Genomic DNA, 22,838 nt, shown 5'->3' with positions numbered 1-22,838 from the left:
CATTTTTAAACTTGAAGGCATCGAATACACTTCGCTTTACAAATTACAAATTGCTTAAAAACAAACGTTATTAACAAACCTTGTATTCCATATGTTTCCCTGTAAACTCGGACACACAACTTCATTTGGGCTTACTTAATCTGGAATCGTTCTGATGTAGAGTGGCAAAATAAAACTTTGTAACTTTCATCAGAACTTCACAAAATAGAGTGCGTCGGCACAAAACTGTGGCAAAGGCAAGGCCAAAGCGGAGGTGGCCCGAGAGCAAGGGAAGGGAACGCATTCCTCGGGTCAAGACCACCATCTTTGGTACATGTATCGTCCTGTGCTTTTTGGTACATTAAAGCCATTTAAAGAAATAAAACATTTCTTGAAGAAGCCATCTTTGGACTCGTTTCAGTACACCTACAATCATGTAATCCCAACCTTTTACAATCTTGCTCACCATTAACTTCCAACCATGAGTTTACAACACTAATTAGTATTGGAGGAAACTTTGATTTACTTACAAACACGTGAGGTATTTCCTCACAAACCAACACTAAGATCTCCTTCGGAATTCTCCCCCAGAACATTCCAGAACATGTACTCAACCACTAAATCCAAAACCATCCGTCCATTAAATTCAAACATATCAAACATTTCCTTCATAAAACATGACACAACCTGTGTGGCGGTAAGCAAGAAGCTGTGACCCCTCTTATTTTATGTCAACCACCGGGCATTTTCCCACTGCCCTCTCCAGGAGTCGGTCCTGACTCAGGTCTGTACCTAGACCTATGTTCTGTCCGATCACTATTCGGTTTATAGCAACCGAGACAGTTGGGTCTTCCTGCAGTTCAGAACTCTTTGGGGAACTTCCCTTGTTCCCTGCATCTCAGTGTACATCTCCTTGCGATATGCCTGACACCCCAACACTTGAAGTATATTGGATTACCATCATCTGTGAACTTAGGACCTGCCTTGGGTACCCCATTTCTTTCACTATGCTCCAACTAAGGAAAGTGATCTCTCTGTGAAGGAGGCATTCGACGCCACGCTTGAGTGTGGTTGATCAGTGTCCCAGGAGAGATACTCTTCTAGTCTTGGGGGATTTCAATGCATTGACTGGCACTGACAGGGATGGTTATGAGGCATGTGTTGGTCCCCATGGATCTGGGACTGTGAACCAGAATAACACTAAGTTCCTTGGCTTTTGCAAGAAGTCATAGACTTAGGATGGTTGGCTCATGGTTTCAGCGCCCACAGCCTCATCGCTGCACTTGGTATTCCAATGCTGGTGGTGTGGCAAAGGAGATTGACCATGTGCTCATTGATGGCCGATGGCGGATGCTCCAGAACTGCAGGGTCTACCGGAGTGCTCAGTTCCTCAACACTGACCACAAGCTTGTTGTAGGAACTCTGAAGTTGCAGCTCAAATCCAAGAGAATGCTATCATCCCAGATGTGGTCAAGCTCAAGGAGGAGAGGGTAGCTGAGGAGTTTGTGAGCAGGTTGAGTGGGGTTTGGGGGGGTGGGGGGATCTGGATGCTTTGAGGGATCTGGAGGAGTTGTGGAGTGCCTTCAAGATCACCATCCTTGCTGTCTTGGAACCCACCATCAGGCGAAGAAGACCTTTGTCTGTCAGGGTACGCTCGATACCGTCGACCAGAGTCGCAGGGCCAGGCTTGATGGCAGAGCTGAACTGTTCCGGGAGCTGAGGCGTAAAACTGTACATTCGTTGATGGTGGACAAGGAGGCCTATGTGCGAGGAATCTGTGAAAGGGTAGAGCATTTCTTGTGGACATGTGATTCTCGTCCTGTTTACAGAGGAATCCATGCATTGTGTTCCTCTAAACCTGTCCCTAGGTGTACTGCAGTTAGAGCAGAGGGTGGTGGTTTCTTGACAGAGGAGTCTGAAGTGAAGGCCCACTGGGTCGGTTACTTTGAGCAGCTGTACCAGGCTGACCCACCGGCTGTTGAGTTGGATGTCAGCGGTGTTGCCATCCCAAATGCTAACCCCCCAATTAACTGTGAACCACCTTCGCTTGTGGAAACACAGGCAGTGGTGAACTGGTTGAAAGGGGGAAAAGCTCCTGGGATTTGTTGCATCCATGCTGATTGCTGAGCTTCTCAAGGCTGGTGGAAATGCTGTACTTGAGTCGTTGCATGCAGTTCTGTGCTCTGTTTTGAGCACAGGCATCATCCCAACTGACTGGAAGAGGGGTCTTGTTGTCCCTCTCTGGAAAGGGAAGGGTGATCACCAGGACTGCAACAACTATCAAGGGGTGTCACTACTCTCGGTGTCAGGAAAGGTCTTTGTTTGGATCATTCTTGAGAGGGTTCGCCACCATCTGCTCGAGCACCAGCGAGCAGTCAGGCTTTACACCAAAGAGGTCAATGATTGACCGTATCCTTGCGCTTCGGGTCCCCACAGAATGCAAGCGAGAGTTTTGTCAGGGGCTGCTTGCAGCCTATGTTGATCTTCGCAAGGCGTTCGGTTAGGTGAACCGGGATTCCCTCTGGAGGATTCTTGGTCTTCGTGGGGTGCCACCAACACTGATCAATCTGATCTCTGAACTATACTCTGGTACTGAGAGTGCTGTGAGGTGTGGTGGCTCCATCTCTGACTTATTTACAGTTGCTACTGGAGTTTGGCAGGGGTGTGTACTGGCTCCCACACTCTTCAGCACCTGTATGAACTGGATTCTGGGGAGGATGTCAGAGAGGCCAGACTGCGGTGCATCGTTTGGGAGTGCCAAGATCTCTGACCTTGATTTTACAGACAATGCCAGTTTGCCAGTTTGTGGCGAAGATGTTGAGGTCACGAAGAGATTCACTTACCTTGGCAGTCGTATTCATGTCTCTGCATGTTGTGAGCCAGAGGTTGATAGACGTCTGGGTCAGGCCTGGGGAGTCATGGATTCACTGGATCATGGAGTGTGGCACGGTTGGTATCTTATGCAGGAGGACGAAAGTCAGTCTTTAAGTCCTTGGTGCTTCCAGTCCTGCTCTACGGATGGGAGACCTTGGACCCTTACCAAGGGCCAGAAAATGAGACTTAATGCCTTCGGAAGCAAGTCTCTTCGGAGAATCCTTGGCTATCACTGGTCGGACTATGTGTCTAACGAGCGGTTGCTGAGAGAGACTCAGATGATATTTGTTACCTGTATGGTCCGTGAGCGTCAGCTGCACCTGTATGGGCATGTGGCTCGTTTTCCAGACGCTGATCCAGCTCACCAGATACTCTCAGCAAGGGATCCTCGTGAGTGGAGGAGGCCAACAGGCCAACTGCATGGCACGTGGTTGCAGCAGGTTGATCGGCATCTGAAGGAGATAGGGATGGGCCAGGCATCAGCCTGTGGGATGGCCAGATGGAGGCCCCTGGAGTAGCGTTAGAAAGTGGATGCGGCGACGCGCTGCTCCAGCACATGCCCCCATACCTGACCTGACATCCCCCATAGACCCCCTCAATGAGCGCAGATTCTGAATTTGTTTCGAAAGTCATTAATAATTAGACGTATTGTACGATGTATATTCTAAGTTTCAGCTAGTTTCAATGTATAGCCCTTGAGATATGAGCGCCAACACATTTTGGGCAAACGGACAGACAGACACCAATGTGAATTCAAGGGTTTTCCTAATAAAACTCAAGAATGTGGAAACGGACGTTGGTGAAATTTGGAAGATATTACCTCGAACATATTTCCAACAAAAGAAGCCGCTTGGCGAGCGATAGCAAGCTGCTTGGTAATGGAACATACCGCTTTCTGGCGACCGGCGATGCATCTATTTCATGTTTAATACTTCATTTCGCTGGGTGGTGGAGGAGTGGGGAGAGGTGACAGAGATGGCGATCCGTCCCGGACCGGTTCGTGTCGAAGCGTTTCTCAACTTGGTTTGAACTCCCTGAGGAATGTCGTGTGTGGGCCTCATGGATAGTAAGACGAGCAATAAGCTGAAAATAACTGCTTAGTGACGCAATGTTCAGACAAGCATTGTGAATATAACAGCCTGGCTTATAACACAAGGAAATGTGCGAAAAGATTGCAATCATAAAATACACGACACAAGCCTGAAGGGATCTGCGAAGCTTCCATTCGAGTTTGGAGATGTGCAACATGGCGGCCGCTGAGCTTCAACGACCCCCACCCCACTGGGCAGCCCGTGGGGCGTGGGTTGCGTAATCACGTGACACCAATCAGCGCTCAGGACTAAATAAAGCGGGTGGACTCCGTATGACATCATCCAGCCAGCTGAACGGTCGGCTCGACGCACGGAATAGCGGGAAGCGGACGTGCGCGGCTCCTGGAGGAAAGCCCCGGGTGAAGTGCGAATCACACCGTTCTCATCAGCACAGAGGTGCCGGGTGGAGACGCCTTGTCCTATCGCCGACATGCTCGCGCTCGCTCTGCTGGTGTTTTACTGCTGTCACCATCTCGGTAAGGCTGCAGCTCTGCCATCCACCGACATCGGCGGCAATCGGAAGATCGAAAATATTCACAGCGTATCATGATCATGACGTCCTCAACCCTGCCAGCCTCCGCGTTCGTTGTAAACATAAACCATAGTTGCTGTAAATAAATAATTTACATGGTAGTACCATTGGTACTCTCCTACGTAATGTGTGTGTGTGTGTGTGTGTGTGTGTGTGTGTGTGTGTGTGTGTGTGTGTGTGTGTGTGTGTGTGTGTGTGTGTGTGTGTGTGTGTGTGTGTGTGTGTGTGTGTGTGTGTGTGTGTGTGTGTGTAAATATGTGTGTGTGTGTGTGTAAATATGTGTGTGTGTGTGTGTAAATATGTGTGTGTGTGTTTGTAAATATGTGTGTGTGTGTTTGTAAATATGTGTGTGTGTGTTTGTAAATATGTGTGTGTGTGTTTGTAAATATGTGTGTGTGTTTGTAAATATGTGTGTGTGTGTTTGTAAATATGTGTGTGTGTGTTTGTAAATATGTGTGTGTGTGTGTTTGTAAATATGTGTGTGTGTGTTTGTAAATGTGTGTGTGTGTTTGTAAATATGTGTGTGTGTGTGTGTGTTTGTAAATATGTGTGTGTTTGTATATAATATATGTGTGTGTGTTTGTATATAATATATGTGTGTGTGTTTGTAAATATGTGTGTTTGTATATAATATGTGTGTGTGTTTGTAAGTATGTGTGTGTTTGTAAATATGTGTGTTTGTATGTGTGTGTTTGTATATATGTGTGTGTGTTTGTATATAATATATGTGTGTGTGTTTGTATATAATATATGTGTGTGTGTTTGTATATAATATATGTGTGTGTTTGTAAGTATGTGTGTGTGTTTGTAAGTATGTGTGTGTGTTTGTAAATATGTGTGTGTGTTTGTAAATATGTGTGTGTTTGTATATAATATATGTGTGTGTGTGTTTGTAAATGTGTGTGTGTGTGTGTGTAAATGTGTGTGTGTGTGTGTTTGTAAATATGTGTGTGTTTGTAAATGTGTGTGTGTGTGTGTTTGTAAATATGTGTGTGTTTGTATATAATATATGTGTGTGTGTTTGTATATATATGTGTGTGTGTTTGTATATATGTGTGTGTGTTTGTAAATATATGTGTGTGTGTTTGTATATATGTGTGTGTGTTTGTATATATGTGTGTGTTTGTAAATATGTGTGTGTGTTTGTAAATATGTGTTTGTGTGTGTGTGTTTGTATGTATGTGTGTGTGTTTGTAAATTTGTGTGTGTGTGTTTGTATGTATGTGTGTGTGTTTGTATGTATGTGTGTGTGTTTGTATATATGTGTGTGTGTGTGTTTGTATATATATGTGTGTGTGTGTGTTTGTATATATGTGTGTGTGTGTGTTTGTATATATGTGTGTGTGTGTGTTTGTATATATGTGTGTGTGTGTGTTTGTATATATGTGTGTGTTTGTATATATGTGTGTGTGTGTGTTTGTATATATGTGTGTGTGTGTGTTTGTATATACTAGGGCATGCCCGTACTATATCTATATCTAAAATTATATCCCCCCCCTCTATTTACATGAAATGGTTTGGTCCAAAGCGAACGGCTTGCGAGTGGTGACAATCCCCCCCCTCTATTTACATGCAATGGTTTGGTCCAAAGCGAACGGCTTCCGGAGTTTGGTAAAGAAATCGCCATCGCGTGCACAAACGCGCAGGAAAGCGAATGAATCGCAAATTCGTTTTTATTAGTTGTAAAACATAGTTTAACGCCAACATAGTTTGCAAACGTGAAATAAATGAATACGCTCTCAAATGTGCCATCCGAGGCAGAGTGTGCCCGCCACGTTCGGCACACGCGATCGTTCGCTGCTCTCTGATTGGTTGAATCGTTTTTTGGACATAGCTCGGTAAGTAATTGTCCGATTAATATGAAACCTTGAAAAGGCACATCCTCGGGTCCCCAGCAATATACCTGGCAAGTTAAAAGTATATCGGACCCGTGGTTGTCGAGAAACAGCGGTCACAGACAAACGTACAGACGTACAGACAGACAGACAGAGATTACTGGAATTATAGATAGATGTGTGTGTGTGTGTTTGTATATATGTGTGTGTGTGTTTGTATATGTGTGTGTGTGTGTGTTTGTATATGTGTGTGTGTGTGTGTTTGTATATGTGTGTGTGTGTGTGTGTTTGTATATGTGTGTGTGTATATGTGTGTGTGTTTGTGTTTGTATATGTGTGTTTGTATGTATGTGTTTGTATGTATGTGTGTGTGTGTGTTTGTATGTGTGTGTGTGTGTTTGTGTGTGCGTGTGTTTGTAAATATGTGTGTGTTTGTAAATATATGTGTGTGTGTTTGTAAGTGTGTGTGTGTGTGTGTGTGTGTGTGTGTGTGTGTGTGTTTGTAAATATGTGTGTGTTTGTAAATATGTGTGTGTGTGTTTGTAAATATATATGTGTGTGTGTATGTATATATATATATATATATATATATATATATGTATGTATGTATGTATGTAAGGTTCTTGTTTATCATTCCCGTTATCCCAATTATCACTGGTACAATGTCGGCACTCTTCAGCTTCCAGGACTTTTTCACTTTATTCTTGAGGTCCTGGTATTTGGTCATTTTCTTGATTTCTGCATTATTTAGACCAAAATCACTGGGTACTGCCACCTCAATTAACTATTTTCCCTGTTTTCAATCTTTAAAAAAAATTAATGCCCTCTTTCTTTTTCTATCTGAGCACTATGTCCGGTCACAATGCTTTGTTTTCTATGTTCACGCTGGATGGGATCATCAGGTCATACTTTCATACATACATCAGGTCATAGCATTATGTCCTTGTTTTCAATGATCTTCCACGAGTTTTGTGGAACTGCGATGTTGAAATTTCTGCAGATGTGCCGTGGATTACTCTACATACCTTGTTGTGCCTTTGGGTGTACAGCTGTTCTGACATGAGTTGTTGTTTTTTTTTTTTACATCTTCATCGGAGTTGGTTTGTGCTTTGTTTCTCCCTTGCAGAACCTAAACTTGTCTGATTGACGAAGTCGTGCCATTTTCTTAAAGCCATTGGTGGTGTCACTGGTCTTGGGAATTTATTATGATTTATTTTCTCAATCCCACTTGAACTGAACAATTAGCCATTCCAATGAGCCTTCTTTGTCTGTCCAATCTGTCCAACTTTGTATTAGTCCCCTACACAGAGGGGACTGAAGGTTTGCTGTCTGTCCGTCCCACATGTGGTTGTCTGCACGTTTTTTCATATCTTTGAACGTATTCAACTGAAACTTGGTACATGGCTTATTATGATAAGTTACGGAACAAGTGTGTTTCGGGGCATTTCAGCAATTTTTAATAGTTATGCCCTTATTACTTGAAACAAGAACATTCATTGGGATCGGTAGGGGACATGTATTGCAAAGCAATTCTCCATTTTTTTTTTTATTTAATTTAATTTTTTTTAAAATACCGTATATGGCCCTGTTCTTTTATCACTCTCCCATCATTCACGTTGTAATTTTCGCGTGTATTTCCGAGCTGCCTCTCTCAATACCAATGATTCTGGTACCGTCCAACAGTTTTACTTGGTGAAGCGTCCTCTATCGTAATTTTCATAGCTTGAAAGGGTTCCCTGAAAATTACACAAAACTGTATTCCTTTGTGAAGGAATAGGAAGGGAACAGTAGTCCTTGAGCCAGACCAAAAGTAATGCTCCGGCGGGGGGAGTAATTCTCATTATGATTTTCCATTCGACCAATGTCTCAAGTGTCAGAAAAGGTGTGATGGACATCTGAGAACGGTAGCTTAGTGCCCGGATGGACGCCATCTTTGAAACCACCCAGCTCGAAAATGCCCATTTGGTGGGGTACATTGTTGCACGTGTATCTGGACTTCTATACTAGCTATCGATGTGCGGTTGACGACTAAATATACGTCCGATGTGTACCGTCTAAATAAAAAATAATATGAAGCATTTTGTTTTAGATTAATTATTATAAAAATCAATTATCGAAAAAAAATCATATATTTTTCAATATTTTATTATTAGACTTGTACTTTTTTTAGTGAAACAACACTGGTATGATTTTCCAAATTATGCATTGTGCTACACCGTTTATCTGTCTATAAAAATAACTCAAAAACTAAAACATATCATCCACCACGAGTTTACAACAAATAAATGTAAAGAGGCATAAAATGACTTAGGCCGCCGCTGGCATTATCTATTCTGACGATAACGCAAGTTAGGAATGTCGTACGGAGAGGATTTTAACACCATACTGTAGCGGCTGCCGCTGAGTTTTCACAATCGCCTTGCACCTATCAAGGACGCGGAGCGATCACCATGCCGGGCTCGTCCAGGACGCCCAGGCCCGCGCTCAACTTGCCAGGCCGCAGCCAGGACGCTGGGCCACGCCCCCTGGCGCCGGGCCTGGGCAAACCCCCTGGCGGAATAGATATATATTGCTGACTGATAAACGGTTTTTCAGAGTGCCTGAGTGTTTGATTTCATTAAAGCAACTCAGATGAATTCTAGCTTTTTGTCGCGTCCATTCTTCCGATCGACGTGGGAGCCCCGGCTCCTTCAATACGATATCTAATAAGCAGGCGGAAATTGTTACATAGGAAATCTGCACTTTGGTGGCCATCTTGGATTTCAAAATGGCCGCCAATTATATTAATTATTCATTACTAGAGTTTGGAAAGACGTATGGAGCTGATTTTAACACCATACGATGTATATTCCTAATAAGCAAGCGGAGGTATCATTGAACATGTCATGTTTTAGTCAAATAACACCGGTATGATCTTCCAAATTATACATTTTGCTAAACCGTTTATCTGTCTATAAAGATTTTCAGGCAATTTGGCCTGCATTATAATAGAGAACAACATATGCTATACAATATACAGTGCACACAAAGTTAATCATCAGAGTCGCCATCAGAGTCATTGGCATCCTGAGCCACGATAGCATCATCCTGCACCATGTTGGAGCATCCCTGCAGCTTACACACAACAGTGCACTTCAACCCATTCAGTATGCAGGAGCAATCTGACGGTCGACACGTCCTTCTGCATGTGCATGAGATTCAAGACGACATCTGGAGCTGGTAGACCCGCCATCCATCGGATTGTGAGCGAACCGCCATCATCGAGTTCCCAACAATGTCCTGCTGATGGTGTTTGGACGTCTGGTAGGTTTTCAAGGCTGCGTCGCCAGATAGCCGCCTGATAGTTGGCCCTAAGTGTATGCTGCATCAAGGAGTCTTCACAAGGCGGCAATTGTCCAGATTCGATCTGGCCCTTCTTTGCACAGAACATGTGATAACGGAGCGAATTAACACCGACGATCTTCGTGTTCTTGGCGTACAGCTGACACGTGAAGGCCTGAATGCTATTGAAGACGTCTGTTGGTACATTCCACGAAGATCCCAGATCTGTGAATGCTTGAAGATACAGCTCATTCGCTTGCACAAGCTTCAAAGCCTTTATCTTTCCTTGGCTAGCCAGAGCACTCACAGTGTCACACCCGCTCCATGCATGAAGCCCTGGCAATGCACTGCAAACTCCAGACCCCAATACCGCAGCCAACTTTCCAACGTCGATCATTCTGACTCGAACCTTTGTTCCTCGTCTGATGAAGAGCTGACTATCGATGGTTCTGCTGAGATGAAGACTGATGATCAGAACGTCGGTGTCATCTGCCACTAAGATGATCGTCTTGTAGTGGGTAGCGGCGTGCTTTGCGTGGAGAAACATACACGTGTCTGCTTCCTCGTGGCTACATTCGAGTGCTTGCACCAACTTCCACCTATCGCGGGTCAGTACCACACATTTTTCACCACAGGTGACATACAGTGTTCTGTTGCCTAGCTTTTCGCGATTTGTTTCATGTTTCCACGACTCCGCCAGAAACACAACCAGTTTCTCCTTTGTCTGGCTGCAAGCAAGGAGACGCCGCCAGTTCATGATTTTGTGTGCGGGTCTGATCTTGCTGAAACTGATGCCTTCATTTGAACCGCGGTTCACACGCTCAGCTGCTTTGATGGATTCTTCTGTGTATGTGTCAAAGACAACATCGATGCGCTCACTGCCTTGACCAGCGTGAAGCGCTGCAGCAAGGATGCGGTCAGATAGTTCTTCGAACGTGTCGTTCTCGCCATGCATCTTTTGTATGAGAGCCATCGCATCAATTATTGTTGCACTTCGCTTGTCAACGCTCTCGGCTGGTTCCACAAGACCTTCCATGTGTTTCGCAAGTGCAGCTTTGTTCGTTTTTTTCATTGACCCATCAACGTTTGCCAAAGACCATGGTAACGGCCCTAGTGGGTGACAAAGGACAAGTTGCATGTCGAGGTTCCTTGTCTTGGCGATGAGTATCATGGTGGCAAACAGTTGTCTGTCAGCTCTCAGGACGATCTCCTTGTTTGTGCCCTTCACAACTTTCTGCTTGATCTTAACAAAGGTCTTCAAGTTTAGCTTGTTCAATGTGTCATGAAAGCCTGTTCCCTCTTCAAGACGTTTCTGGAAGCTTTGATACGCCGCTTCCCCCTTTTGCAGGGTGTTGAGTAGGTCAATAGAAACGTCCTCCCTCGCAGCCGCTCCGGTAGATATACTGAGAAGACATGACGGATCATCGGCGAATGGATTGGTCCAGTCATTTTCCAGTAGATCACAGATAGCTGTGACGCCAGACTCATCACGTTTGATGCGAGAAGTAGACAAGTCAGGGTCCTTGGCGTGAGATGTCGCTGCCATTCACAAGGATAGTTTCTCGTAGTTGCCTCAGTGCAGTAGCCCGATTTTCTGCAGTTAGATAGTATCGTGACACAGCCCCTTGTCGAAGACTAAAACCTCGTGTTCCTCCAGCTGTTTGCGTATCTTTGTTTACTGTTTCTTCTGTTGTCTGATCAACAGCGATTCTGGCAAATGGATTCCCTGGTCTAAGCTGTACGGAGAAGTAGCCTTGATTGAAATGCCTGTACAACTCGGGGCATGTTTCGTGGAGTTGCGTCATCTGTGCATAGTACACTGGTAGATATCTAGCATAGTTCACCTTGTTCATTGCGAAACACCAAGGGATCACTCTTCTGACACAAGCCAAGTGAAGCATCCAGTCGCCTTCTCTATCCGCACGAATCAACCCCAGCAGGGTCTCTACCATATCAATATACATCATCCAGAAGCGAGCCAGGTCTCCATGTTTGGTTCGCAGAAAATGTAGGTATTTCGCGAACATGTCAAAGCTCTGTACACATGAATCATCATCGAGAGCAGCAGCGAGAGTCTCGTGGCAAACATCCTCCTTGATGCTGCGAATTTTGAGGTCAGTGCATCGAATCTGGGGTTCCTTGTCAGGATGATTGCTTTCTATCCACACCTGGAAGCCCTTCCAAATGATGTGCATTAGTGCCTCGTACATCAACTTGTGGAGTCGCACAGCACGGTTGTATTGCTTGCCTTCCAGAACCCTGTTGATGGAACCTTCAGCGATTACTCCTGACTCAACAGCTACATCCCGAAGGCCTGCATCTCCAAACATTTTCCCAATGCTCGACATGAAGTTACAGATGGTATGGAAGTTCCCCATCATGAGCACGATTCTTCTATATCGATCGACATCTTTCCATGCTATTTCGGTCGCCTTAGCAAATAGTGCCTGGTCTAGCACCACCGGTATACGCTCAAGCTGAAGTGATGACATGATGTTCAGAGCTTCTCTGAGGATTTCTTGCACTGTTGCCATATCTGTGGCAGGCGCATTTATAGTCGGCAGGTAGCCAACTACATCTTCCGTCACCTGAACACGATCTCTAGTCATGATGTTGAAACCAGTCCACGAACTGATTGTCTGGTCGCATGGTTCCAGCATGCGAGTCATAATCCATACGTGATTTCGGCGCTGCGCAAGGGATGTTGCACCTGCAAGAGTGTCAGAAAGATCTGCAGGCTTGATTGCAGGTGGGCCCTCTCGTTTCCCACCGCTGTATATTGGAACTAAATCGCTGGATGACGGGATAGATCGCTTCTTATCTGCTTTGGATACTGCCGATGGAGGTTGGGGCGGCAAACACGACTGCGACTTCGGTTGGACGATGATACCGTTGACGCGATGCGATGTTCCGCCACCACTCAGCGATTCCTCTAGCCTGTCGATGTTATCGAATGCTAATACAGTCGGGACCGAAGGGTGCACATGTGACGGAAGTGGTACTGTATCTTTCTCCACACTTGCTAATTTGTCTATGCATAGCGCTGTCTCGATTTCTTCCAGAACTGTGTACGAACATCCGTGCCCGAGTCGATTCAATATTCTGATGACCTCTGTATTACCGGTGAGCGTTTTCATGACCCACGGAAGTAGGACATGCTTCGATGTTCTGATGGTACCCCGGTGTACAGCATTGATGATATCTTGAGCCATCGACCATACCAGTGTGTCGGCACGCGCAGAGCTACCCCCACTCCCGCAAATCAAAGTATGCAGAAATACACGAAGAGAATCTGGTATCTTCACGTAATCTGAAGTGAGTTCTGCTGGCTGAGGCGGCCAACGTTCATTGTAATGAGCATCTTTGATCTGGTGTCGCAGTGAAGTAGCTGCACGCACAATGTTACTTTCACCGTCCGTTCGTTCAAATGCTTTCACTTCTGCTTTCAGGTTTACGCACTCTGCAGCAATCTCTCGCTTTGTCAGATTATCGGGCATCAAGTATACACGGTGTTTCACATTGAAGAAGATGAGCGATTCTCCAAACTCTCTTTGTAATGTGCGCTGCAGATTCTTCTTGATGGAGTCACGAACATCAACTGAAAATGTATCTGAAGACAGGATATCTGTTGCAACATCAACTATTGGAACAATCCTCGGGTTCAAGAACAAGTCAGTGCGAATGAAATTGAATATACATCGTATCATTTCTTTTTTCTCGATATTATCTTCAATGTCAGTTTCTACTTGAGGTTTTTGGGGCCGTGTGTAGTTTCTATAGCAGGAGAAGTGGTAGTGAGCCTCAGCTGCAACCATATCTCGTGTAGTCAATGCCAAAACTCTCTCATCATTGCGAGCTGTCGCAGCATCTCTTATTGTCTTATCTGCTCGAAGTTCAACAGCCAAGACAACTGTTTCACGGGTACGACTGCCTTTTATGAATTTTGAAGCACGCTGGCAAAAAATGCATTTATCATCGTAGACCGTTGAAGTTGATCCTGTCTCTTCCCGTGATGATCGCCGTCGCACCGCATCGCCAGTATCAACTGAAGAACTTCTAGCTGCATTGGTCAAAGTAGCTAGGTGGTTTTTGTGAGTGAAGTCTGATCTACAAGCCCTATGGTATAATATTGGAATATTAGGAAGTTCAACTGCGCCTTCTTGGACTAGCTTTAGAATTGGATAAAAGTTTCTAACTGCGGCTGCGTCACACAATGTCTTCCAAGAACTGTTGCCCGCTGCCTTGCTTAGTTCAGAGAGTGGCGACTTCTTGCTGCACAGGATGCACGTTCCGGACTCAGGTTCAATCTTCGCCCGTTTCGCCTCGACACCGGCCATCTCAGCTGAAAGAACAAAAAGACTGACGTTAGATTACTCCGATATCCGAAAAGCTCGCCAGCTTACATAGACATACTCATCCAAGTCAGTGAACATGTTAGATGGCGCCACAATACAACTCTATAATAGAGTTGTATGTGGCGCCATCTAACATGTTCACTTTTAGTTCTTAAGCCACCCACCCCCCCCCCCCCCCTCAGAAATTAATCAGGTCACCGCAACAAATCTCAGACTGAGATATAGAATATAGATATAGAATAGACTGACGTCACTTTCGGCACTGGGTTCTGTGGGTTGATTATCGGCGGGAAATTCCAACTGACATAGTTTCGGTTTGTGGAAAGTGCATGCCTTTTCATATATTTTTTGTGTACACTCGTGGTGGATGATATGTTTTAGTTTTTGAGTTATTTTTATAGACAGATAAACGGTGTAGCACAATGCATAATTTGGAAAATCATACCAGTGTTGTTTCACTAAAAAAAGTACAAGTCTAATAATAAAATATTGAAAAATATATCATTTTTTTTCGATAATTGATTTTTATAATAATTAATCTAAAACAAAATGCTTCATATTATTTTTTATTTAGACGGTACACATCGGACGTATATTTAGTCGTCAACCGCACATCGATAGCTAGTATAGAAGTCCAGATACACGTGCAACAATGTACCCCACCAAATGGGCATTTTCGAGCTGGGTGGTTTCAAAGATGGCGTCCATCCGGGCACTAAGCTACCGTTCTCAGATGTCCATCACACCTTTTCTGACACTTGAGACATTGGTCTAATGGAAAATCATAATGAGAATTACTCCCCCCCCCGGAGCATTCACTTCAAAAAATGGCCGGTTGGCTCAAGGACTACAGAGGGGTGGGAGGAACTACGACTGTCAATTAGCCTGATGGGGGCGGGGCCACTAGACACATTTGCCCCAACGTACTATTTGGAATGTTGTATTGTCCATAATATAAAGTATGTGCAGTACCATTACAATGTAAATATGTCTATAAAGTCTGTAATACAACATTTAGGAATTAGTATTTCTAAAAACAAAAAAATTTTTATTATTAAATATATATATTTTTAAGTAAAAACTTTTTTTTATGCAAAATGATGTGATGTTACTCCAGAAAGGATGGAAACAAGTTGTGTCAAACCATCCCTACATCTATCTATAATTCCAGCAATCTCTGTGTGTCTGTCTGTGTGTCTGTGTGTCTGTGACCGCTGTTTCTCGACAACCACGGGTCCGATATACTTGAAACTTGCCAGGTATATTGCTGGGGACCCGAGGATGTGCCTTTTCAAGGTTTGTAATTAATCGGACAAGTACCTACCGAGCTATGTCCAAAAAACGCTTCAACCAATCAGAGAGCAGCGAGCTATCGCGTGTGCCGAACGTGGCGGACACACTCTGCCTCGGATGGCACATTTGAGAGCGTATTCATTTATTTCACGTTTGCAAACTATGTTGGCGTTAAACGATGTTTTAAAACTAATAAAACCGAATTTGCGATTCATTCGCTTTCCTGCGCGTTTGTGCACGCGATGGCGATTTCTTTACCAAACTCCGGAAGCCGTTCGCTTTGGACCAAACCATTGCATGTAAATAGAGGGGGGGGATTGTCACCACTCGCAAGCCGTTCGCTTTGGACCAAACCATTTCATGTAAATAGAGGGGGGGGATATAATTTTAGATATATATATATAGTACGGGCATGCCCTAGTTCTTTGAATACTGGTTGTCTCTGGAAAAGACAGTTATCGCACATGCGCACACTTTTTTGGGGGGACAACCATTACACACTGAATATCATTTTGGCCCTCTCTCAATGGTGACGAATCACTTGGAAGATTTTTTTATTTTTTTTTAAATCTTCGATCCAGATTTTCACCAAAATCTTGACCTTGTCACGCATCCAATCTGTCCACTGAATCCCATCGGAATCTGTGTAACTTCGAGATATCCTGCTCAGACAGACACAAACAAACTTACAGCAGTGAAAACATGACCTCCATCCACCTTCAGTGGCAGATGCAATTAGTAATTACACCTTGCACCTCTTCATGAAAGCTACGGTCTAATGACGACAATATCCTAGTAGTTGTGTGCACCATGAAAGATGAATACTTTTGGAGATCCATCATTCTTCAAATGTGGAACTTGCTTTCTTTTAAATTTGCACACCCTCACTATTTCTTACCTCTTCCTTCATTGTAAAGTGCTTTGAGATTTTGTTTCTAAATGAATAACGTTAAAGAATAGATTGGATTGCTTGATCATGTTATCTTTGATATTGGCTGCCACATCCCATCTTGCACCCATACATGTCGTGGCATCGAAAACTGAGGGTTGCTGGTATATTTTCGTAGTGACTAGGTCACAGGGGGTCTACTTCTCTTGTACAGTCAGCAATTTGGGAGCCTTCGTCCTCTAAATATTTTGGCTAGTGTCTTTCCTCCTTTTTAGCTCACCTGGAACAAAGTTCCGAGGAGCTTATGCGATGGCACCTCATAGTAAACACTTGCAACTTCTCCGAAACCGCTGATGGGGTTGTGACCATACTTGGCACAAATTATACTTATGTTGTGACTAAGGTTTGTTCACAGCATTAAGAAAATCGGGCCCTAAAAGGGTCTATGGGGAGGGGGTAAGGGTGTGTTGCCACCCCCCACCCCCTCCCAAAGTAGGTACAACCGGACTCCACTATTCGCAGGGGATATGTTCCTGGAAAATCCGCGAATAGCGAAATATGTGAACAGCGGGGCATTGTTTCAATGGAAAAAGGTTCCTAAGCTAAGTACCTAAAACCACACACATTTATTTTCACTTTTATTGTTCCCTTTGTCTGTATGCAAGTCTGTATGGGGACGTCCCATTTAGGAATCTTAGTTTTGCCTTGTGTTATTTTGTTACCGGCATTTCTTTAATAAAGCCGGTATTTTTGTAAATTTTAAATCCTGAATTAATCATCGCAGGTTCGAAGACGTCCGGTGGGACCCGTGAAGGTAAGTTCGTCATTCTCCTTTCCCTCGCGTGTAAAGAACACCGTTTTTGACTGAACGCCTCGAAGTTAAAGCTCGATTGGTCATCCGTCACCCAGGGGTCTTAATCCCGGCGGTGAACATGACAATACCATATGTCAAGCTAACGGCTCGTGAATTTTTTTTTTGCGCCCCTGAAAAACCGCAAATTCACGGTACACTTTCACGCGAATATAGAAACTGGTTGCATTTTATCATCAGCGAATAGCGGGGTCTGACTGTATTTGCTCTTTTCTCTGAAACTACATGCACTATTTCAATGAAACTTGACCACAACCCTAATTACCCGTGATGTACCAATGTTCTTCATGGCATTAGAAAAATTGGGGTCTGAGGAGGTATATGGGGATGGGGGGAGGGAGGTTTGTTTGTTTAAAGTCTTGTGATTATGTTGGTATGATTCTACAAGCTGCCCTGTCTTCTAGCAACCATTGAAATTGGTTTAAAATACCTTTAGTCAGTGTAGTATACTGTTTATTCTACCAGGTGAGTGCCCAGAGGTATTGCCCCTACTTTGTTCTTATCTTCACGTTGTCACCTGCACTCTTCAAGCAACCCATATGTTGTTGATCTTTCCTCTTCCCAAATCTAGGCTTGTTGTGCACCCCTGGAACCTGGTCCTACCCATTCTTCCAACCAAAACAAATAATCCCTGAGCACTACTTTGATTGCCTCCACCTCGAGGTAGTGAATGGGATTGTATTGTCATATCTGATTTCATTAACACAGACAATCTGTGCTGGTGGTACAACATCAGAGTGGATAAAACGGTTTAAATTGACTACACTGCTGTCAGAATTGCAAAATTTACAATCCGTAAGGATTGCCCAATTAAACACTGAACCTGGTGGTGTTCACATGGGAAGGCAGCAAAACACGAAGATGCTTCTTCAAATGAAAAAGGGTTTTATTTACAAGTCAAATATTATGGTGAATAAGGAAGGACAGGACTATCAATAAACGGTACAGAACTGTAATGAACAGTCAAAGAAACCAAGAAAAGGGATGAAGGAACTCGCAATCTTGTATACAATGAAAATAAGGCCTAACCCGCTGTTGGCGCAGACAATACTAGTTTCATACAATGTGGTTAGGGAGGGTTGAGGGAGAGTGACAGACACTCTGCAGGGTGGGCCCTTCTAATGTGAATGACCTCATCCAGGGGCTCTACAGCCCATCTTGCCGCCATGGCTTGTGGTGAGCTGGCCAAACGGTGGCCTTCTAAAGGTATTTACATTGTGGCCAACATTTGTTTTTAGGTTCAACATGTGGGAACATAGGTATAAATTACATATTGTACCAGGACTTACTTGTTGAACTATTCCCTACTCAAATATAATTTGAGAACATCTAGATTCTAGAATCTAGATGTATTGTGTTCAGGCAGTAAATGTCGCTTTATTTAAAGTGGCCTGAATGGAATTAATTCAACAGTTTGTGGCCTGGGTTAATATGCAGTATTATAAAAATATACAAATTAAAGATTAAATACAAATATGTTTTCAGACAAAATGTAACATACGAATGTACTAAAACGGCACTCCAGAGCACATACCTCCGGCAGCCTGAATAGTTTGTTTTGTTTCCCAATGATAGGCCGGATCTGCATCTAGACCTGAACCAAAATCGAATGGGCTTGTTCTTGTCACCTAACCAACTTATCCACCAAGTTTTGTCATAACTCATTCATAACTTTTTAAGTATCATGTTATAAATCGCTTTTCACCCAATTTTCTCAATGGTGAAGAATCAATGAAAAAATTAAATAATTCTCATATCCGTATTCAGATCTTCACCAAAATCGAATCGATTTCTCCTTGTCACACACCCAACCTGTCCACCAAATTTCATCCAAATCAGTCTAACCTTTTGAATATCGTGCTATATATCAGTTTTAGCCTGGTGTTGGCTTTGCGGTTAGGGTGCCGGCTTGGGATCTTAGGATCCTGGGTTTGAATCCCGGTCGATCGCTGAATTAATGCCAGGGGGGTTGACTCAGCCTGTCATCCTTCCGAGCTCGGCAAATTGAGTACCAGCTTGCTGGGATGAATGATCCCGGTGTGTACCCCAGTTTAGAATAGGTACACCGTATCCCTGCGCATCGTAAGAGGCGACCAAGTGTTGGCGTCAGGAAGGGCATCCGGCCATAAAAACATTGCCTCAAACAGGGAACCATGATTGTCATGGGGCCCGCAAGGCTAACCCCTGCTCTAGCGGGGAAAATTGCCTTAAAACGATCATTCATATCAGTTTTAGCCCTCTCTCAATGGTGAAGAATCACTTTAAAAAAGGTTCTGATCCGGATTCGAATCTTCAGCAAAATTGAATCGATTCTTCCTTGTCACACACACACAACTTCTCCACCAAGTTTTGTCCGAATCTGTCCATGCCTTTTTGAGATATCCTGTTCACAGCCAGACAGACAAACAGACACAGGTGAAAACACACAGGAGACAGGTAATAAAATAATTGCCGTATGCTACCTTACACATCCCAACTCTTATCCATTGCTTTGTTCACTTCTCCAGTGTTTTCATTTTTGGCCATTTCCATCTCAGCCAAAACAACGATGACCCATGAAGGTCTGTGTATTACCATTTTGTTTATTTTCTGCCATCTTTGTCAACAACCATCTTGGCTGTGCTGTTTATACATTCATAGCATTACTCTAATTGGCATATCTTCAGCCATTTTAAAAGATAGAACCTGCTGGCAGGTAAGTGGATGCACCTACAGCTGAGAGGTGAGTGGCATGTTCATACATATTCCTGTACCACTAGTGACACAATGAATTTGTTTCCTGTGAAATTGTAAAGACACAATGTAAGCTTTCAAATAAAAAGCATAGAAACAGGAGGAGAAAACAAAAACAAAAAACAGCATAAATAAATCAGACAAAGACTGAATACTCATAGGAAAGAATAGGATGGTGGGAGTGTTGTGGAAGGTTCTCAGGATGGGAGTGTTGGGCCATGAAACCATCAATGGTGCATAATTTGGAAGTGGGAGTAACAATCGTTCAAAACTATCTCTGAAGGTGGGGGTAAGTTAGGAGAATGGGAAATGTTGCCTCGAGTATCAGTGCAAGAATACCATATCGGCCATATTACAAATCCCAGGTGAGTTGGTATGGGAAGAAATTGCAAGTGGCAGCGCAATAAGGGGCACAGCGAAAACCAGCCTGTTACTTCGGTTCATTGTTTCAGAGAAAGCACTGCAACCATGATCAGTTGATAATAAACGTGTGGTAGGCCACAAGTTTTGGTTGACAGCCAAAAGCCATTAAGACATTGTGCTGTCATTGCTGGAGAAACGATTCCATACTTCCCAGACGAGTAGCATTCCCAAAATGCATCCATTGCAAAAATTCCCACTGTGGGGAAATACTGTAGCAATTGGTGAAGGAAGGACTGTTCTGTCCACAATAATGTTGCTTAAAGTGGTTTTATTTCATTTTAATGATGGACAAAAGCTTGATGATTATGAAGATCTTCAACCTCAAGTGTCAACAATGTCATAAACCTATCATTTGCAAAGGATCTCGGATAACCTGTGCAAAGGGCAAAAATTACCTCTGCCACCCAAGGTGGACGGAGGTTGTTTTCGCACCTGTTTGTCCGTTTGTGAGCAGGATATTTTAAAATTGTGGCCTGATTATGACAACTTGGTGGATGAGTTGGGTAGGTGACAAGAACAAGCTGATTCGATTTTGGTTCAGGTCTGGATGCAGATTTGGCCTATCTGGTGGAGGTATGTTGCCTCGAGTTCTAGTTAAAACCTGGGTTTGTTGACTAAATTAATTGCATATTTAGTTATTACATTTCACTCTAAGTTGCATCATCAATTCAATAAAATCTTTACCACAAAAACTTGAAATATGTACCTGTATCTTGTAAATAGTTTGTTCGATTTTTTTTTTTTTTTTTTCACAATATAATTACAGGGTTTCAAAACCAGGAATAGATAAATAGCCCCCCCCCTGTGTAATATAGATTGGCTGAGCTGACTGAGTTTTAACTATGACGAGCAGAGATGGTTATAGGGTGTTGGTGAAAGAATAAGAAGATCAACAAAAGACAGATGTGAGTTAAGTATAAAAAAAAAGATAAACCAAGTGGAAACTTTCGTATGAACAAAAAATGACAATCAGCAAGGAACTGACAATAAATACCAGGAACTTCAATGCAGGAGAAGGCCATTTGGCCCATCAAGTCTGCACAATCGTATCATATTGTAGTACTTCTGTAGATACTATACTTTAGAATACCTATCTAACTCGATTTTAAAACATTTCTCGCTATACAACAACAACAACAACAACAACATGCATTTTAAGGCCATTTTCCCTGCTAGAGCGGGGGTTAGCCCTGCGGTCCCCATGACAATCTTCTCCATTTTGCCCTATTTTCTGCATCTCTCCTTGTTAACCCCCTTGCCCGCATTTCTTCTTCCACCACCTTTTGCCAAGTCTTTCTCGGTCTTCCCCATCCTCTACTTCCTTCTACATTCATTTCCATCACTCTTCTCAACCAGCCACTTTCATCCTTCCTCAACACATGACCAAACCATCTCAATCTGTTCCTCTTCACAGCATCCATCACAGGCTCTATTCCCATCATCTTTCGCAATTCTTCATTTGTCTTCCTCTCTCAACGATACTCCGCACATCCACCGAACCATTCGCATTTCCACCCTTTCCAGCCTTCGTTGCTGCTCTACGTTCATTACTCACGTCTCGCGATGCTATATAAATATCCAACAAAATACCTGGGGTCAGGAATAACTGCTAATCCTTGGCACTATGGAAAATGCGTTGAACGTCTGTTGTACCCAAAGAAATCCCTATTGGATTGACCTTTGACCCGAGGTCTGACTTCATGTTCGATTTATTTTGCTCATTGCTTTACAAGGTTTCAACTCGTTTTGATGATCCGTCGGCTTGTAATCCACTTTTCAGGTCGGGCCTGCGGAGCCGGGAAAACCCTGAGCCACGTCGCACCTGTATCCGTCCCTGTAGATCGAGAATGCCGAATCGGATCAAAACGGTTCAGTTTCTGAAAGAGCATGTGTTCTCGGTTTCATTTTGGTATGTTTGAAAATTGGTTTGAAAACTCTGGTGTGGAGCTAACTCAAAGACTACGCTTTTTTGAGATTGTTGTTCCACGACTACAAGCTCCGTAGTCAGATTGACTGCATCCAATAGTGTGCGGGAGGTGACTTCTATCATACTCAGGACAGATAGCAGCGAATTGGAGAGTAGCAAACGTAACGGTTATTGAAGAAAAGATCCTGAGGCTAATGAGGCAAACTTCAGACCTGTTTGTTGGACTTCAGTTGTCACGAAGGTTTTGGAATGAATCATAAATGAGAGAATGGATCGGGAACCATTTGAATAATTTCAAACGAATTAAATATTGTCAGTATGAATTTATGACTGTGAGGTCATGTTTAACAAATTGGAGTTCTATGAAGAATTTTGATTGGGTTGATGTCGCTTATCTAGATTTTCATAAAGCTTTTGATAAGGTACCACATGTCAGGCTGATTAAGATGAGTGGGTGCAGTGGCTGCTAGAGTAGCAAACCGGCTTGGTGATGGTAAACAGGGTGACGGTGAATGGGAGGATGTAAGTAGTGGTGTACCCCAGGTATCAATTCGAGGACCATTATTCATCATTTGTATCTATGATTTGGACAGTGTGGTTGTGTGGGTTTTCCAAATTTGTAGATGACGGGAAGCTTGAGTGCGATGATGATGATGATGATGATGATGATGATGATGATGATTAGGATGATTAGGAGGAGGAGGCAATTCAGGAA

General features: G+C 43.5%; 1 protein-coding gene across 2 annotated transcripts in view; it reads left to right on the top strand.

Moving 5' to 3' along the window:
- Positions 1-4,218: 4,218 nt before the first annotated feature.
- LOC137424416 (protein shisa-4) overlaps positions 4,219-22,838 on the top strand; it is a 50,460-nt gene continuing 31,840 nt past the window's right edge. Inside the window, exon 1 of one of the 2 annotated variants that reach the window (XM_068111846.2) lies at positions 4,219-4,420. In XM_068111846.2, the coding sequence (XP_067967947.1) occupies positions 4,375-4,420 (46 nt within the window). In that variant the 5' untranslated portion in view covers positions 4,219-4,374. The remainder of the gene's footprint in view (positions 4,421-22,838) is intronic. The other variant, XM_068111847.2, reaches the window with a different exon arrangement.

This window comes from Myxine glutinosa, chromosome 4 (genome assembly GCF_964187855.1).
Source record: "Myxine glutinosa chromosome 4, kmMyxGlut1.1, whole genome shotgun sequence".
In the NCBI taxonomy this organism is placed as follows: Eukaryota; Metazoa; Chordata; class Myxini; order Myxiniformes; family Myxinidae; genus Myxine; species Myxine glutinosa.
Note: the sequence above shows the minus strand (reverse complement) of the source record. Positions and strands in the feature narration are given on the sequence as shown.